Source organism: Panthera tigris, chromosome C1 (assembly GCF_018350195.1).
Source record: "Panthera tigris isolate Pti1 chromosome C1, P.tigris_Pti1_mat1.1, whole genome shotgun sequence".
Taxonomy (NCBI): domain Eukaryota; kingdom Metazoa; phylum Chordata; class Mammalia; order Carnivora; family Felidae; genus Panthera; species Panthera tigris.
The window spans coordinates 161,460,623-161,476,733 of record NC_056667.1 but is presented as its reverse complement, the minus strand read 5'-3'; the positions used below and the strand labels follow the sequence as shown (position 1 = coordinate 161,476,733).

Here is a 16,111-nt window from a genome sequence, read left to right as displayed (position 1 = left end):
TTTAAGAGCTAATGACCTTTTCCTGTACTGCTCTCTTCATCGGTCAAACTTTGAGGCCTCCTCCCTGCTCATTAAAGACAAACATTAGAGTCCATTTTGCTGTTTGTTAACATCTCTGGCACATTAATCCCTTGGAGAATCAGATAAAGGTATAGGCCTTTGTTCATAAAAATGCTCATAAGCGTAAACTCACAATCTGCGGGCTGTTTCGTGGATTGAAAGCCCTTCTGAAGCTCATCTGTGCCCACCCCCCACCGCCCTGCCCAGAGCTGAGAAAGCTTGATCTAAGGGAAGAACTTTGAGACACCATGAAATGAAATGAAATGAAATGAAATGAAATGAAATGAAATGAAATGAAATGAAGAAATGAAATGAAATGAAATGAAATGAAATGAGGATTCCCTAGAGCTTGTACTCTCTCCTAATTATAATAGGTGCTTTATATTACACAGTGGCTATTGATGGGTTCAGGAGAACCATCTACATTTTAAATTTAACCTTATTATATATACAGGATGCCTGGAAATGGGGCATTTTGTTGTTGTTGTTCTAATTTTTTTTAATGTGTACTTATTTTTGAGAGAGACAGAGTGAGTTGGGGAGGGGCAGAGAGAGAGGGAGACACGGAATCCAAAGCAGGATCCAGGCTTCGGGGCACAGAGCTCGGGCATATTTTTCTTTAGGAGAAGCTAACCTTTTGCCCTGTGACCTCAAAAACCTAATAAACATTCTTTAAACCAGTAGTCCGTGAACATGACCACATTCTAGAATCACCTGGGCAGCTTTAAAACGTGGATGCCTGGGTCCCTTCCCCACGGTTTCTGGTTTCATTGGTCTGGGTTACAGACAGATCATCAAGATATCTGGAGGCTCCCCAGTGACTCTAATGTTCTGCGAAGTCTGAGAACCACTACTTGAAACCACCCTGCCACAGAGAGTAGGCTACAAATCTGAAAAGCTACTAGTAGTCCCTTCAGTCCGATCCCTGCACATCATGGCATCTCATTAAGTATTCTTCAAAGAACAAACAAGAACAGTCCGATGAATGAAGTGCAACGTTTTCTTCTTATCTAACCACTACGGGTTTTCCCCCAAGGTGATTGAAGAGCTGTTTGCATGACTCTACCAAATAGACAAATCAACAGATTCATTCTTCCCCTAAATAGGATAGTCTGTGACATATAGCTGTAACATTTATTATTTCTTTCTTTCTTTCTTTCTTTTTTAGTGTTCATTTATTTCTGAGAGAGAGAGAGCATGAGCAGGGGAGGGGCAGAGAGGGAGGAAGACAGAGCATCCCAAGTATGTTCCACACAGTCAACACAGAACCCAAGGCGGGGCTCAAACTCACCAATGTGAGTCATGACCTGAGCCGAAATCGAGAGTTGGATGTTTAACTGACTGAGCCACTCAGGCGCCCCTATTTATTATTTCCTTTGATTACCTAAATCACATCTGTTTATTATGGAAAATACAGAAAAATATAAAGACAACAAAAAAGATCTGTAATCCTTCACTACCACCACCCAGAAATAATCATTTGTAACATTTTTTATTATCTTTTCAATCTTTTTATTTTTTTTTAACGTTTATTTTTTGAGAGACAAAGTGTGAACAGAGGAGGTGCAGGGAGAGAGGGTGTCACAGAATCTGAAGCAGGCTCCAGGCTCTGAGCTGTCAGCACAGAGCCCAATGTGGGGTTCAAACTCATGAACCACGAGATATTCACCTGAGTCAAAGTTGGATGCTTAACCAACTCAGCCACCCAGGTGCCCCTTTTCATTCTTTTTAAAATGTATGGTTTATAGGGGTGCCCGGCTGGCTCAGTCAGTAGCACATGCGACTCCTGAACTTGGGGTCCTGAGTTCAAGCCCCATGTTGGGCATAGAGCTAACTAAAACAAAAAAGGAAGAAAGAAAAATAAATAAAATGTGTGTGTATATTTATATATACACATATATATGTTTACAAAATCAGTATCACACTATGCATACTATTTGATAGTTTGTTTTTATTTAACAATCTCATTAACATTTTCTGATAGGATTAACTATTCTTCTACAGCCTAACTTCTAATGGCTGCATAATAATGGCCTACAAATGTACCTTAATTTATTTAATCATATGGACCATCTCTAGATTTTTGCTGTTGCAGATAATGCAAGGAATACATTCTTGTATCTAAATATTTTTGCACATTTCTATGTGTTTCCTTTGGATTAAATCCTTGAAATGCAATATTTTGGTCAGGTATTCAGGACAAATTATAGATTTCATAGGTTTTGCCAAATTGAAAATTCTTACCAACTTACATTCCTACAAGGATCCTATGAGAGGTCATCAAGGACCATCTGTATTTTGAGAGGTGGGTTGGCTTGGTGTGGGCTTTAGAATTTGACATATTTGGAGCCAAATCCAGACTCTTGCAGTCATTAGCCTCCTGACTTGAGCTTTTTAACCTTCCGACATCAGAGGCCTCATCTGCTGTCCCTACACTTCTCAGGGTTGTAAGAGTTAAATGAGACAAGTATGTGGTTATCTTAATCCCTAGCACGTAGTACCATTCAGTGATGGCTTATTATTATTATTTTATTATTAGAAATTGAAATCTGTTTTTTGTTATGCATGCTGAGGGTTAGAGCAGGGGGCCTAGAAGGTTGGAGAGTTAGGAACATGAACATTTACATTAAAAAAAAGAGAGAGAAAGATACCAGGTTGATCAAGTTAATAGCACCAGGCCCCATAATATTGGAAATCTAGTTTGCATTTAGTGACAGTTATGTAGCGATAGTACCAGTGAAGTTCACCCACAGTATGTGAGACACTTGCCCCCCAATAAATCATCTCCTCCTGACTGGGACTCCAGCAATTGCAAACAGATGGGGCAATAAATAAACCCTGCTGGGAAAAGCACTGAAGACTCCTTGAGAGGCCAGCCAGGGCTGGGCACGCCTCTTACTCCCATCAGGGGTTTGGGCCAAGACTTCGGGCAGGGATACCTGCAATGGCTGGGTTGTTCGGTTTAAGGCCCTCCAGTTGGTTTCTGATTCTGTAGTTAATAAGAGATATTTACATTTATAGAGCTATAACATGTATTTACATAAAATGCCAGCATCTTGCACGCAAAGCATGCTGCTGAAGACCAGGAATAATTACTAAGGCCATTTTGATTTGCATCAGAATGCTCAAGTTTTTTTTTTTTTTTTTTTTCATTTACTCATAACCCAAATAGTCTCTGAATTTGGAAGATGGGACAAGCAAGAGAGGTTTCTTTTGTATTATCAAAAAGAAGAATTTTGCTTTATTTTTAGGAAATTAAAATGTTCTGATTCTACCATACCACTGAATTTTTTAAATGGTTTCAAATACTTAAAGAGTACTTTTTATTTGATTTTTTGGCTACTTATTCCTGGCAAGAGTGCTGTGAGATGACTATCAGGTGATCTCAGGTATATAGTAATTAAGTTCCATGTAGTAACCAGCTTGCTCAGGGTCAGGGCTCTATGCCAGCATGTGTAGCCATGCACAGGGACTAGCTGTTTGTTGCTCCCTGTTAGTCTGCCACCCCAAAGAGGAAGAACCAAGAAGGAACTCCTGCCATTCTCAGGATGATTGGTATCTGGCTTCCTGATGCCACTTGTCTGGAAACAGATTGTATGCATCATGGAAACATGCATGTGTAATTAGCAATACCAGTGTGCATTTAAAGAATCTAGTCCCTCTAAAGACCTAAAATAACTTCATAACTATCTTACTCTTTTTGTAATTCTTTTTAAAAATTTTTTTAATGTTTTTATTTATGAGACAGAGAGAGATAGAGCATGAGCAGGGGAGGGGCAGAGAGAGAGAGGGAGACACAGAATCCGAAGCAGGCTCCAGGCTCTGAGCTGTCAGCACAGAGCTTGACGTGGGGCTTGAACTCACAGACTGTGAGATCATGACCTTAGCTGAAGTCGGGCGCTTAACTGACTGAGCCACCCAGGCGCCCCAGTAATTCTTTTTCAAATGGCGTTTATTTCATAATTGTCACAGAAACTAGTCCAGTAGCTATTTAAAAGGATTATAAAGTGGTTTTTAAAGTATACAGCTGTCAGTATACATGGATTAATTATCACCTGTTCTCAACCTAACTGTATCAGTACTGTCTCAAAACCAAAGCAGCCATTTAACTATCAGTATGCACTCTTTATACACAGACATGTGTATGTAAGTTCAGTTCTGTTTATATGTGCTTACTCAATGCTTGACGAAAATCTCTTAGAAAGTCTCCACCATTTCCAATTATAGGGCATGTATCCAGCAGGTGTTCAATAATTGCACATTGATGGTGACATAACGTTAGTAATGTAGGATGTAAGGTATTGCACTAAATGTTGTCCTTTTTTTTGTTCCAGGCCCTCTCCCACCACCCCCTCCAATAAGCAGAAATGGCAGCACATCTCGGGCCCTGCCTGCCACCCCCCAGTTGCCGTCCAGGAGTGGAGTAGATAGTGCCAGGAGTGGACCTAGGCCTCCTCTTCCTCCCGACAGGCCTGGTGCTGGGGCACCTCCCCCTCCTCCACCATCAACATCAATTAGAAATGGCTTCCAAGACTCTTCAGGTGAAGGTAAGGTGGGGTCCCAGCTCCTTGGAAACATTTTCAGGCTATGGGACAACTGAATGGTAAATTTGTGTTTGTTGTTTGTGTGCTTGCGTTAACATTTCTTGTTTCTGTGAACCTCATTCTTATCACACTGCACTGCTCTGATCTAAGTAACCATTAGAGACCACTATAATTTCAAATTAAAAGTAGTAATCCTCCCTCCTCCACTTTTCAAAAAGGCAGTTCATTTTTCTCTCTCGTTGTTAAAGTCTCATTTTGGTTAACTTTCTAGAAGATCCCAGGACTCTGAAAAAAAATTTTTTTTTGTAGTTTACCTTATTACCTACCTTATGTACCTTTCTCAACAGTTGGCTGTAGGCAAGAGGCACCATGGTTTACAGTTCATAAGCCAGTTTCCCCTGCCTTTGTTATGAGAGGGCCCCAGTTACTTCTTTGCCCACTGGTGGGAAGAAAGGTATCTCGGACTTTAGCCCCTAGCTCCCGAGAGGGACTGGCTGGGTCCTAATCACTCTAATTAAAGTCACTTGGATTATTTATCTGTCTTTGCTTTGATTTGCTTTGTATTCCACTGACGTGCTAATCAGTGACTTGTAGCATTTTGAGCTTTAAACTTCTAGGCATACAACTAGAAGTGATCTCTGCAGTTCTCTCTTTTCATTACATAAATCTTTATAGCAGATTGTTACTGAAGATACTGTTTGTTTCTCTCTCTCAGATGAGTGGGAAAGCAGATTCTACTTCCATCCGATTTCTGATTTGCCACCTCCAGAGCCATATGTACCAACGGCCAAAAGTTATCCCAGTAAACTGGCAAGAAATGAAACCCGGAGTGAGTATTTCTGCAAGGACTTTTGGTGGCTTCATACTGGAATAGCCTGGGTTATATACAACTCAGGGTTGTATAGGAAATCCTGGCCTCTTGCCTAGAGTGGGGCAGAGAGCCCCATATGGAGCTGTCTCCATTCTGGTAAACTCCCCTTCCACAAGCAATAGGGAAAAATGGAGATATCCAGAATGCATATGAGAAATGATCATTTTAATGTGTCATTACAAGCTCAAAATAACTGGTTTGCTAATAGGTTAAATTTTATTGCTTTGCTTGTTTGAACAGCCTTCCCGATTTCGATTTTCCTAAGATAGCACAAATAGAGCCATCTTCTATTACTACCAGTTTTGAGACTAGCCAAATGTCTTAATAATTATAACAAAAACTCACTGTAACTGCTCTGATATTTTCAATATATTAGGATTAGGAGCACCTGGCAGGCTTAGTCAGTAGAGCATGTGACTCTCTTGACCTCAGGGTCGTGACTTCAAGCCCCATGTTGGGTGTAGAGATTACTTAAAAAAATAGTAAGGGGATGGGGCATCTGGGTGGCTCAGTCTGTTAAGCGTCTGACTCTTGATTTTGGCTTGGGTCATGATCTTGCAGTTTGTGGGTCCAAGCCCCTCATCAGGTTCTGTGCTGACAGTGTATGGAGCCTGCTTGGGATTCTGTGTTTCTCTCTCTCTCTCTCTCTCTCAAAATATAAATAAGCTTTAAAAAATTAAAAAATAAATAAATGAAAATATTAAGAGGCACCTGACTGGCTCAGTCGGTGGAGCATGCTCTTGATCTCGGGGTTGTGAGCTCGAGCCCCACCTTGGGTGTAGAGATTACTAAAAAAATAAAATCTTAAAAATAATAATATTAAAGTAAAATAAAATAAATTTATTATGATTTTAGCTTCTAGAACATTACATGAAAATTTTAAATACACCCATAATCTTTCTACATAATCTTCATAAAATCTCCACATAACATCTATTTTCATTTTACCAGGTCCTCTGCTCATTTTTATCCATATAACTCGAATTGATTTGTAGTTATAATTATAGAGTGCAGTTTTGCTTAGTAAAACACGTGCCCATTCCATCAAGTCAGCATACAGTAATTTAGTTTACCATTATTGGACATTTAGATTGTTTCTGGGTTTTACTAAAATATGTAATGCCACCATGAAGAAGTGAATCTCCTTTCCCCTGTTGAAACAAAAAGGTGAACAAGAAGAAATAGTGAAACTGAAATTTCAACACAATAAGTGGTTAGAACTCAGAAAGAATTAGCATGAAATATACAGATTCAGTGCTGAGGCTCAGAGGTGTGACAGTCTTAGATTTGGAACCAAACTCCCAAACCAGAAATGTATGGAGAAAAAGTGAGCATTTTCAGATAAATGCCAAAGCATCCCTAGCCTTGTCCTCATTCCTTAGATGGAGCTCCTCACACATACGTGATGCCTGTTGACCCTTTAACACACAGCGCTTTTTTTTTTTTTTTAAGTTTATTTATTTTGAGAGAGAGCGCATGCACACACGTGCATGTGCCAGGGAGGGGCAGAGAGAAAGAGAGGGAGAGAGAGAGAATCCTAAGCAGGCTCCATGCAGTCAGCACGGAGCCCCACTTGAGGATCGAGCTCACAAACCATGAGATCATGAGCTGAGTCGAAATCAAGAGCCAGAGGCTCAACCAACTGAGCCACCCGGTGCCCCAACACACAGTTCTTAAATAATTTTTGGTTGGTTGTTTCCCAGCCACTGAGCAGATTCATAGCTGAAGTCAAGGCTGGTTAAAAGCAAAATCAGTGGCTTCAGGGAGACGTGATAGGTGGGAGTCCCAGGTCCTGAGAGGGACTGGCTGTGTGACAGGGGCACAGAGTTGTACTTTGTATCATAGCACAGGACAATACAGGAGTTTCCGCGGGGTTGTGAAGAATAGGTCAAACTGTGCTCTGTGCCTCTGCTGAAGAATTCAAAGAATTAGAAAATATTTTATTTTATTTTTAATGTTATTTATTTATTTATTTTGAGAGGCAGAGAAAGCGAGAGCAGGGGAGGGACAGAGAGGGAGAGAGAATCCCAAGTGGGCCCTGTGCTGTCTGTGCTGTCAGTGTGGGGCTCGATCTCACAGACCGTGAGATCATGACCTGAGTCATAAGTCAGATGCTCAACCGACTGAGCCACCCAGGCACACTAGAAAATATTTTTTAAAAATTTCCATGAACAAATGCCAGAAGTAAACAGAATACTGCTGCTTGGAAGGGAAAGTGTATTTACTAGAAAAACTCATTTATGTGGAATACTCTATTCCTAGAAGATAACTAATAAAAAAGGTGTAAGTGTAATACATTTATACAAGAGTGGAAAATAAGCCTTTGTGTGGGACAGGTATCTTTGTTCTGTGTGTGTGTGTGTGGCGTGAAGAGGGGCTTCTCTCTGATAAGAAAAACAGCTTGTTTCTCTTCATTTGGGGGACACTAAGAAATGAATTCACTTTAAGGAGCTGTTCACATAGACTCTAAATATTTTTCCTGGTTTCATGTAAGCATTCTTAATCTACTTGAAGTGCTCTTTGTGTATTTAAGTCAGTAACAGAATCAACCTCCTTCCCCTAGGTTTTTAATTTAATAGCTGAACACATTCCCTTCCCTACCCTTCTGTCTTTAAGACTGAACACAGCCTGAGGACTGGAACTGTCCTGCTTATGATTGCATCTTCCTCAAGTGGCACAGAACCTGAAATATAGTAGGCATTTCAAAATGTTTCTTAAATTGAATTAACGTCCACTGCCCCCAAAAATGTTTTTGTAGATTTGCTTTAAATATTCCAGCATTCCGTGTGTTGAATGGATTATCTCTGGATCATCTAACTAAAATACTACGGAGTGGTTTTATTGTGCTCCTATAGCTGCCGTGGCCTCCAGGTAGGGCACCAGCCTGGAGGGCACCCAGGCGGCCCTGAGCTGTGCCACCTAATTGCAGCTTTGCATAAGGCCAGCCCTCATTTTTCTAACCACCTGTGGTATGTCAGCTGATGGTCAGGGCTCCATGATAGATGACTGGTTTCCATCTAGATGAGTCTTTGCTTGGGTATGGGCCCAAGAAAAAATGTGGTCGGGATGCAGAAGGAAGAGGCAAGGTAATGGGGTGCCAGTGTCTTCTTCTAACTCCTCCCCTTGCTCAGAGATTTGGTTCTATCTCAGAAATCCCTGCTGATCTGCCTCCTGAAGAATCTGTCAGTGCCAGCCCACCTTGAAGTCTCTCCAGAGCGGTGGCCACAGCAGCCTTCCTCAACTGACATGTGCCCCTGCTACGTCTGCTCACAGCATCAGAGCACCTGGCTGCATGCCTAACACCTGTTAGATCCTAGAAAAAATGTATCTGAGATAAATGAATTTTAAAAATTGTGAATGGATTTTAAACTTGGTACTGAGAGCCCAGAATATGCATAGTTTTTAAAAGAACACTGTCAACGGAGTGAAGAGGCAACCCACGAAATGGGATAAAATATTTGCAAATCATATATCTGATAAAACATTAATATCCAGAATACATAAAGAAGTCCTACAATTCAGCAACGACAAAAACCCAATTTTTAAAATGGGTTGAACACTTACATAGACATTTCTCTGAGGAAAATATCCATATTGCCAAAGAAACACATGAAAAGATGCTCAAAATCACTGATCATTAGGGAAATGCAAATAAAACTACAATGAAATACAACTTCACACCTTTTAGGATAGTTACTATCAAAAAAGCATTGTTGGGGCACCTGGCTGGCTCAGTCAGTTATGCATCCGACTCTTGATTTCGGCTCAGGTCATGATCTCACGGTTCGTGAGTTAGAGTCTCTCTCCCTTTCTCTCTGCCCTTCCCCTACTCACACACGCATCCTCTCTCTCTTTCTTTCTCAAAATAAGCTTTTTTTTTTAAAAGCATTGTTTAGAAATTAGAAGATACCTAAATGCCCAACAAAAGGGATTGATTAGATAGAGTATACTGTATAATAGAATGTAATGTGTCATTAATAATTATATGTATAAACAGTAACGACTCTTGAAAAAGATTCAGACCAACTACATATGATCCTATTTGGGGAAGAAAAAAGGGAACTGTTTATGTAGAGAAAATAAATGGAAAATATTTACATAATGTTATTGGTTATCTCCAGGTGGTACAGGCATTGGTGAGATTTTGTTTTGTTTTTGTTCGTCAGTATTTTTTGAATCTGTCATAAATACATACTATGTTTGTGGCAAGAAGACAAGTACTTTTTAAATTTTTTCTTGGGGCTCCTGGGTGGCTCAGTCAGTTAAGCGTCCAACTTTGGTTTAGGTCATGATCTCACAGTTTGTGGATTTGAGCGCTACATAGGACTCTGCACTGACAGCATGGAACCTGCTTAGGATTCTCTCTCCCTCTCTTTCTGCCCCTCCACTGCTCGTGTTTTGTTTTGGTTTTTCCCCCCTCTCTCAATAAATAGGTAAACTTTTTATTTTTTTTTAATTTTTTAATGTGTTTTTTTTTTTTTTTTTGAGAGAGAAAGAGAGCACAAGCAGAAAAGGGGCAGAGAGAGAGGGAGACACAGAGTCTGAAGCAGGCTCCAGGCTCTGAGCTGTCAGCACAGAGCCCAACTCAGGACTCGAACCCATGAACCACAAGATCATGATCTGAGCTGAAGTCTGATGCTTAACCAACTTAACCACCCAGGCACCCCTAAATAAGTAAACTTCAAAAAACTGTTTACAATTTTTTTCCCTTGATTTCACAAGTACTCAGTAGCCAGTGGTGGGTCACCCATCTCTAGTAATGTTCATTCAGATCCTCACTTGCTTCTTCTCCTCACTTGTTACTTCTCATTCACATAATGCCAGTTATTTACAGCCTTGGTCATAGAGGGTGAGGTAGTGGGTACTTTTGCAGCCATCCTTCAATTTGTATAGTGAGATCACAAGCTTTCTAACCAAAATTTGTATTTTGTCTATGTTTTCATCAAGGTGGATCCAACCGAAGAGAAAGGGGTGCCCCTCCACTCCCTCCCATCCCGAGGTGATCTTTACCTGCTCTTCTCCATCTGAGCCCAAGAGCTACTTCTGTTGTTACTATCCAAGGGCTGCAAACCCTCCTCCCCTTGTCTTCCCTTGGCCCCTTCATACTGGCAATAGGGAGGAAGGTAGGGTAACATGGGAATGTGTGTGTGGGGGGGGGGGGTGGGGGGAGGGGGTGGGAATGCAGGAAAGAATGCACCTGGCTTTTTATGTTGTGTATATTCTCAAAGCTATTGCTTGCTTCAGCTACAGCCCGCCAGCGTTGGTTGCTTAGGGGTCAGTAGGCTTTTGTGGCAAGGTGGGAGAGATGAATTGTGTCCTAGCTCTCAACCAACCAAATTCAAACATTCACTGCTTATTTGCTACAGACTGTAATATTAAAGTCCCTGAGAGCTATTTGCTTCCATGCCCTTTTTGCATGCTTGGCTTTCTGTCCGATTGCATGCACCACAGACCATGGAAGCAAGTTGCTGCATCAGGGCTCATGTAACATTTTTCAGTTACAGGATGTCCAATCTTTGGCAGTCTGAGATAAGCTCTAGGATAGAGCTTTCCAATGGAAATACAATGTGAGCCACCTAAGCAGTTTTTTAATTTCTAGTAGCTACATTAAAAAAGGACAAGGGGAAATTAATTTTAATATATTTTATTTAACCCGAATACCCAAAATATTATCATTTCAACCTGCAATTGGTATAACAACTATTAAGGAGATATTTCACATTGTGTTTTGGTACTAAGTCTTCAAAATGCAGCTATATTTTACATTGAGAGTACATCTCCTTTCCGACTAGTCACATCCCAGGTGCTCAGCCACATGTGGCTGGCGGCTACCATATTGGACAGCACAGGCCCAGAAGACAGAGGATGGTACAAAACCTCTTATTTCAAAAACAGACAAACAAAGAAAATGCAAGATGAGCTTTAGCCATTCAAAAAGTAACTAAAAATGAGGTTAGGACCTAACTCCTTGTTTGGCAGACAGCTTGATCTTAGATTTTGCTCCCTTATTCCCCCTCTTGCCTTAACATCTGTTGCTTCACAATACCAAGGTCAGAAATTGATCTCACAGGGTGTACAGTCACGTGGAATAAAGCCATGGGAAAGAAACCGAAAGCCAGCTGGGGCTTTGGGGCTCAGAGCCAGCTGCCTTGAGCTCACCTATCAGTTGGATTCCTGCCTTGCACTTCATTTCCTCCTCTGTCTAGCTTGCACATCAGGGCAGGGAGGCTCGTAGGCTCCACAGTTGTGCGAGAAAGTTAGGAAAAGGTGGCAAATTGGAAATGTGGAGGAAGGAAGCAGGTTTGGGTTGATGGGCAAAACTCTAATCTAAATCTGATGTTGATGGGGTTGAGAGACATTGCTACTACAAATCCAAGAGAATTTGTCTTGACTCTGCCGGGGGAATCACTTGCCTTGGATCTATACAAATACAGCTCCATGGGAAGGACCATAGGGATGAGCCAGCCTTGCCCTTTTTTTGTATGATTTTTGTTTACAAAACTTTACTGGGACTTTTAAATCTAGCTATATAGATTTGGGGAGGGGGGGAGTATTTCCATTTAGATGTTTTATATGGTTATGTTTAAAATTACCATTACTTATTTTTTAAAAGCACGTGGCCACATATATATATATATGTATACCTAAACTTTGTATCCTGGTTTCAGTGTATTCATGTATTCCTGGGAGATGCTAACGAGAAATCAATCCAAAGAAAAATTTGAAAGACACATTCCTATTTATAGAATAAATAATTGTTTCATTTATATAAAAGCAAAAGAACTTAGAGTTCTAATAAATGGGATATCTAATAAATTATGAAGTTGCCCATTTGAATATATTGTATTTTTGTAACTTTCCTTGCCAAAGTCTTGGGCTTAGAACATTAGAGAACTTGGTTTTTCTAACTCTCCTCTACCATTCATCTGTCTGTCATACAGTCATTTGGGGCCCTTTACCCAAAGAGAACTAAGAAATATAAAAGTGTAACAAACGTGGCAAAGTATTTTCGAAAAAACATTTTTTTTAGGTAATAGCATCATTTTATTTTGGATTCTTTGATCAGATATCAGTAGTTGATACAAATCCTTATGATAAAACCTTATGACCCACTTTAGAAAAGGCGGAATCTGGCCTTAATAGCAAATATGGCATAGAAAAGTCTGATCCAAAGGATTTTGGATCTGAATTTTATAAGGGGCAGTAAGAATGGCCAATTTCCTTGTATATCCCAACCTCATAGTGCCCTCCTAACGTCTGAAACAGAGCCACAGTACAGAGTTGCTCTTCATCCAGGACAGAGAAGTTTTAGCAGGTCTTTTTTTAAGTAAATGTTTCATTAATACACCTACACCCTTTCTTCGAAAGTTGGTGACCTAATTGCAGCCCAAACTGAATAATTTCTATGCTAAAATCTTCAACTATGGCAAATCACAAAAATGAATATTTTCTTCCCTGAAATCAGGGCTCACATTTGGTTTTTTTCCACAATATTTCCAGATAAATGTATTCAAGATGCAATACAGTATTTTAATATTCACATATCATTTTATATTGAAATGTATTACAGTATTAAAATTCAGTGTTCCATATTTATTTCACTATGCATTTTATTTAGTAGAAGCCGAGAGAAATGTTTAATCCAATGGTGCCTTACTTTGTGATTTGAAAGAAATAGACTTTTTATGTCTAAGTAGCAGATTATTTGCATATTTGTAAAAACTGTTAGGCTTTTATATTTTAACTTGTAATACCAATTTTGTTATTTTAGTAGCAGAAATGGGATGATTGTTAAAATGGCCAAAATTTTTTGGCATGAAATTAATTTTTCCCTGTTTATAGTCAGGGACAGTAAAGGAAAAAAAAATGTTTTTCATACCACTGCATTATGTACACATGCACATTTTGGTATCGATGTCATTAGGACAGTTTAAATGGTGGGGTAGAGTCTACCCTAGACATCTGCGTCTTTGTAAGTTAGCCAGACAATAAATAAAAGCAGAATGATAAGAGTGTCAACCGGTGGTTTTTATTGAAGTATTGTCTATGTAAATACAAATGAAAAAGCAAGTGTCTGTTTTCTGTTTCATACTTTGGTAAAGAAAGACAAACTCAAAGAAAAGAAAAGGAGAAGGTAGTCGTGGAGGTTCCTGGTGTGTGTACCTCACATCTACTTTCTAATCCCTTGTTTGTTTTTCCTGAGAACCTGCATCATAGCCAAAGTCTGCTGTCTGTTTACTTGAAGAAGATGCTTTAAGACTCTAAGGTACAGATGGATGGTGGGACCAATGGGCCAGGAAACCACAAAGAATAGAATTGACACTGAGAAATACAGGAAAGGCCAGGGGGAACTTAGGGGGCCCGATAATTTTTTTAATTATCTGCTGCGCACATGTGTGTATGTATCTTAATGCAGTATAATGGTTAAGAGATTAGAAGACCTGCGTCCATCTCTTACTTGCAAGTTGCAAACTTTTCTAAGCCTCCACTTCCTTATCTACAAGGTAAGTAACTATCTTACAGGATTAATAAATGCATTAAATGAGATAATACACTCAGTACTTGGCCTGACTTATTCTGGCACTCAGTAACTGGTAGCCAGGTAGCCACTCTTGGTGAAACAACAAATATTTACATAATGATCCCAAATTTACTGGAGCCAAACTGCCCGAAAGGGAATTTCCTAGTGTACCGGTAGAGGAAGAGGCAATAGCAGGCAGACTATCCGTACCAGAAATGCAAAGCAACCTCCAGACAGAGGACACCTCACATGATGTCCCTTCGACCTCACAGGCCTGAAAAATGAAAATTCATGCTGCTTTGGTCATCAAGGAAATTATTAGATTCCATTTGGAAGTAAGACCTGGAAAGAACCTATATATAGGGCAGCCTCAGAATTTATGATCCACGAGTAGAACACTTTTTGAGAGTAGGAGGGAATACTGATAATTGTTGCTTTGGCACAACAGGTACAAATTGGGGCTGCCCTGGAAAACTGGGCTGTGTGGTCACTCCACTTGGAGGTCATCTAGTCCCACCCTCTGGTCTTACAGATGAGTATATAAGACCCCAAATCACATACTACTGATGCACAAGCAGCCTGGCCTGTCACCTCACCACCACATGCCTCCTTATTTTTTCTTAAGATATCATTTTTAAGTAATCTCCACCCCCAACCTGGGGCTCAAACTCACAACCCAGAGATCAAGAGTCACACGTTCTGCCAACTAAGCCAGCCAGGTGCCCCAACGCTCCCTTCATTATGATCCTCCCCACCTCTAGCGCAAGTCTCTGCTTCATGTGTCTTTCACATCTGCTGGAAAGAAAAGACCAAATGACAAGCTACAGGGTCAGAGAACAAGCCCAGGACATGCAAATTTGGATCTGGACCCTAGCTCTGCCACTTGTTCCCTGGAAGGCCAATGACAAGGTATTTAAGCCTTCTGAGTTCTAATTTCCTCAACTGCAAAATGTTTACAGTGCTTAAATATACAGAACATCAGGCAAAATAACTGGCATATGTCAGGCGCTCAATGAAAGTTAGTTCCATTCGATTTTCTAATCCCTTTGCTATCAAACTGAGGCCATATTCAGGAAGGCATTTTCAGTGCATTCAGAAGAGTCTGCTAAAGTTTGGGGCGCCTGGGTGGCTCAGTCAGTGGAGGGTCTGACTCTTGATTTTGGCTCAGGTCATGATCTCATATTTTGTGAAATCGAGCCCCACATGAGGCTCTGTGCTGACAGCTTGGAGCCTGCTTGGGATTCTCTCTCTTCCTCTCTCTCTGGACCCACTCTCTGTCTCAAAATAAACATTTTAAAAAAGAGTCTAATAAAATTTAATTGCAACACTCTTAGGATAAAAATTGCTTTCAAAACTGGCCTCATTTGTTAAAACTGGAATCATTCATTTGGTTCATTCAGCCATTCGGTACATTTTTATGTACCAGCCTCACCACAACCAAATAGTGTCCCCACTCTATCCGAGGAATGGTCTCAGAGTAGCAGTTACCCCTGCTCCCACCAGTCACAAGTGCCAAAGCAACAGAGAGTTTTCTATTAAGAAGAGAAAGTGAATACTTTATAATTTTCCTCCCTTAAGGGATTATTTGGTTTCTTTTCTCCTTTCATCTCAATGGGTGAATTAAATTTATTATTATTATTATTATTATTATTATTATTATTATTATTATTTTACAGAGGGAGAGAGAGCAGGATAGGGGGGACACAGAATCTTAAACAGGCTCCACACTCAGCAGGGAGCCTGAAGCAGGGCTCAATCCCACAATCCTGGGATCATGACCTGAGCCAAAATCAAGAGTCAGATGCTCAACCGACTGGGCCACCCAGGTGCCCCAAATTAAACTGGTTTAAAAATTTTTTTAAACTACAAGAAAACTGGAGGCGGGGGAGGGAAGGTTTTAGAAAAAGTTTTGATGGCCTATAAAAATGTCTTTTTACTTTTTGATTAATTTTTTTGAGAGAGAGAGGGTGCAAGTGAGTGAGGGGCAGAGAGAGGGAGGGAGAGAGGGAATCCCACAAGGGGCAGGGAGAGATGGAGAAGTAGGGCTCACCCGAAGTGGAGCAGGGGCTCACCTGATGTGGGATGCGGGACTCGAACTCACAGACCATGACATCA

General features: G+C 40.5%; 1 protein-coding gene and 1 long non-coding RNA gene across 15 annotated transcripts in view; one reads left to right on the top strand and one right to left on the bottom strand.

Annotated features, from left to right (window-relative positions):
• WIPF1 (WAS/WASL interacting protein family member 1) overlaps positions 1-12,738 on the top strand; it is a 122,824-nt gene extending 110,086 nt beyond the window's left edge. For all 7 annotated transcript variants that reach the window (XM_042994726.1, XM_042994723.1, XM_042994725.1 and 4 more), the window contains 3 exons: positions 4,395-4,607; positions 5,320-5,433; positions 10,423-12,738. In XM_042994726.1, the coding sequence (XP_042850660.1) occupies positions 4,395-4,607; positions 5,320-5,433; positions 10,423-10,478 (383 nt within the window). In that variant the 3' untranslated portion in view covers positions 10,479-12,738. The remainder of the gene's footprint in view (positions 1-4,394; positions 4,608-5,319; positions 5,434-10,422) is intronic.
• Positions 1-16,111, bottom strand: part of LOC102957346 — a 130,845-nt gene that overhangs the window by 66,038 nt on the left and 48,696 nt on the right. The gene's annotated exons all lie outside the window — the stretch shown is intronic.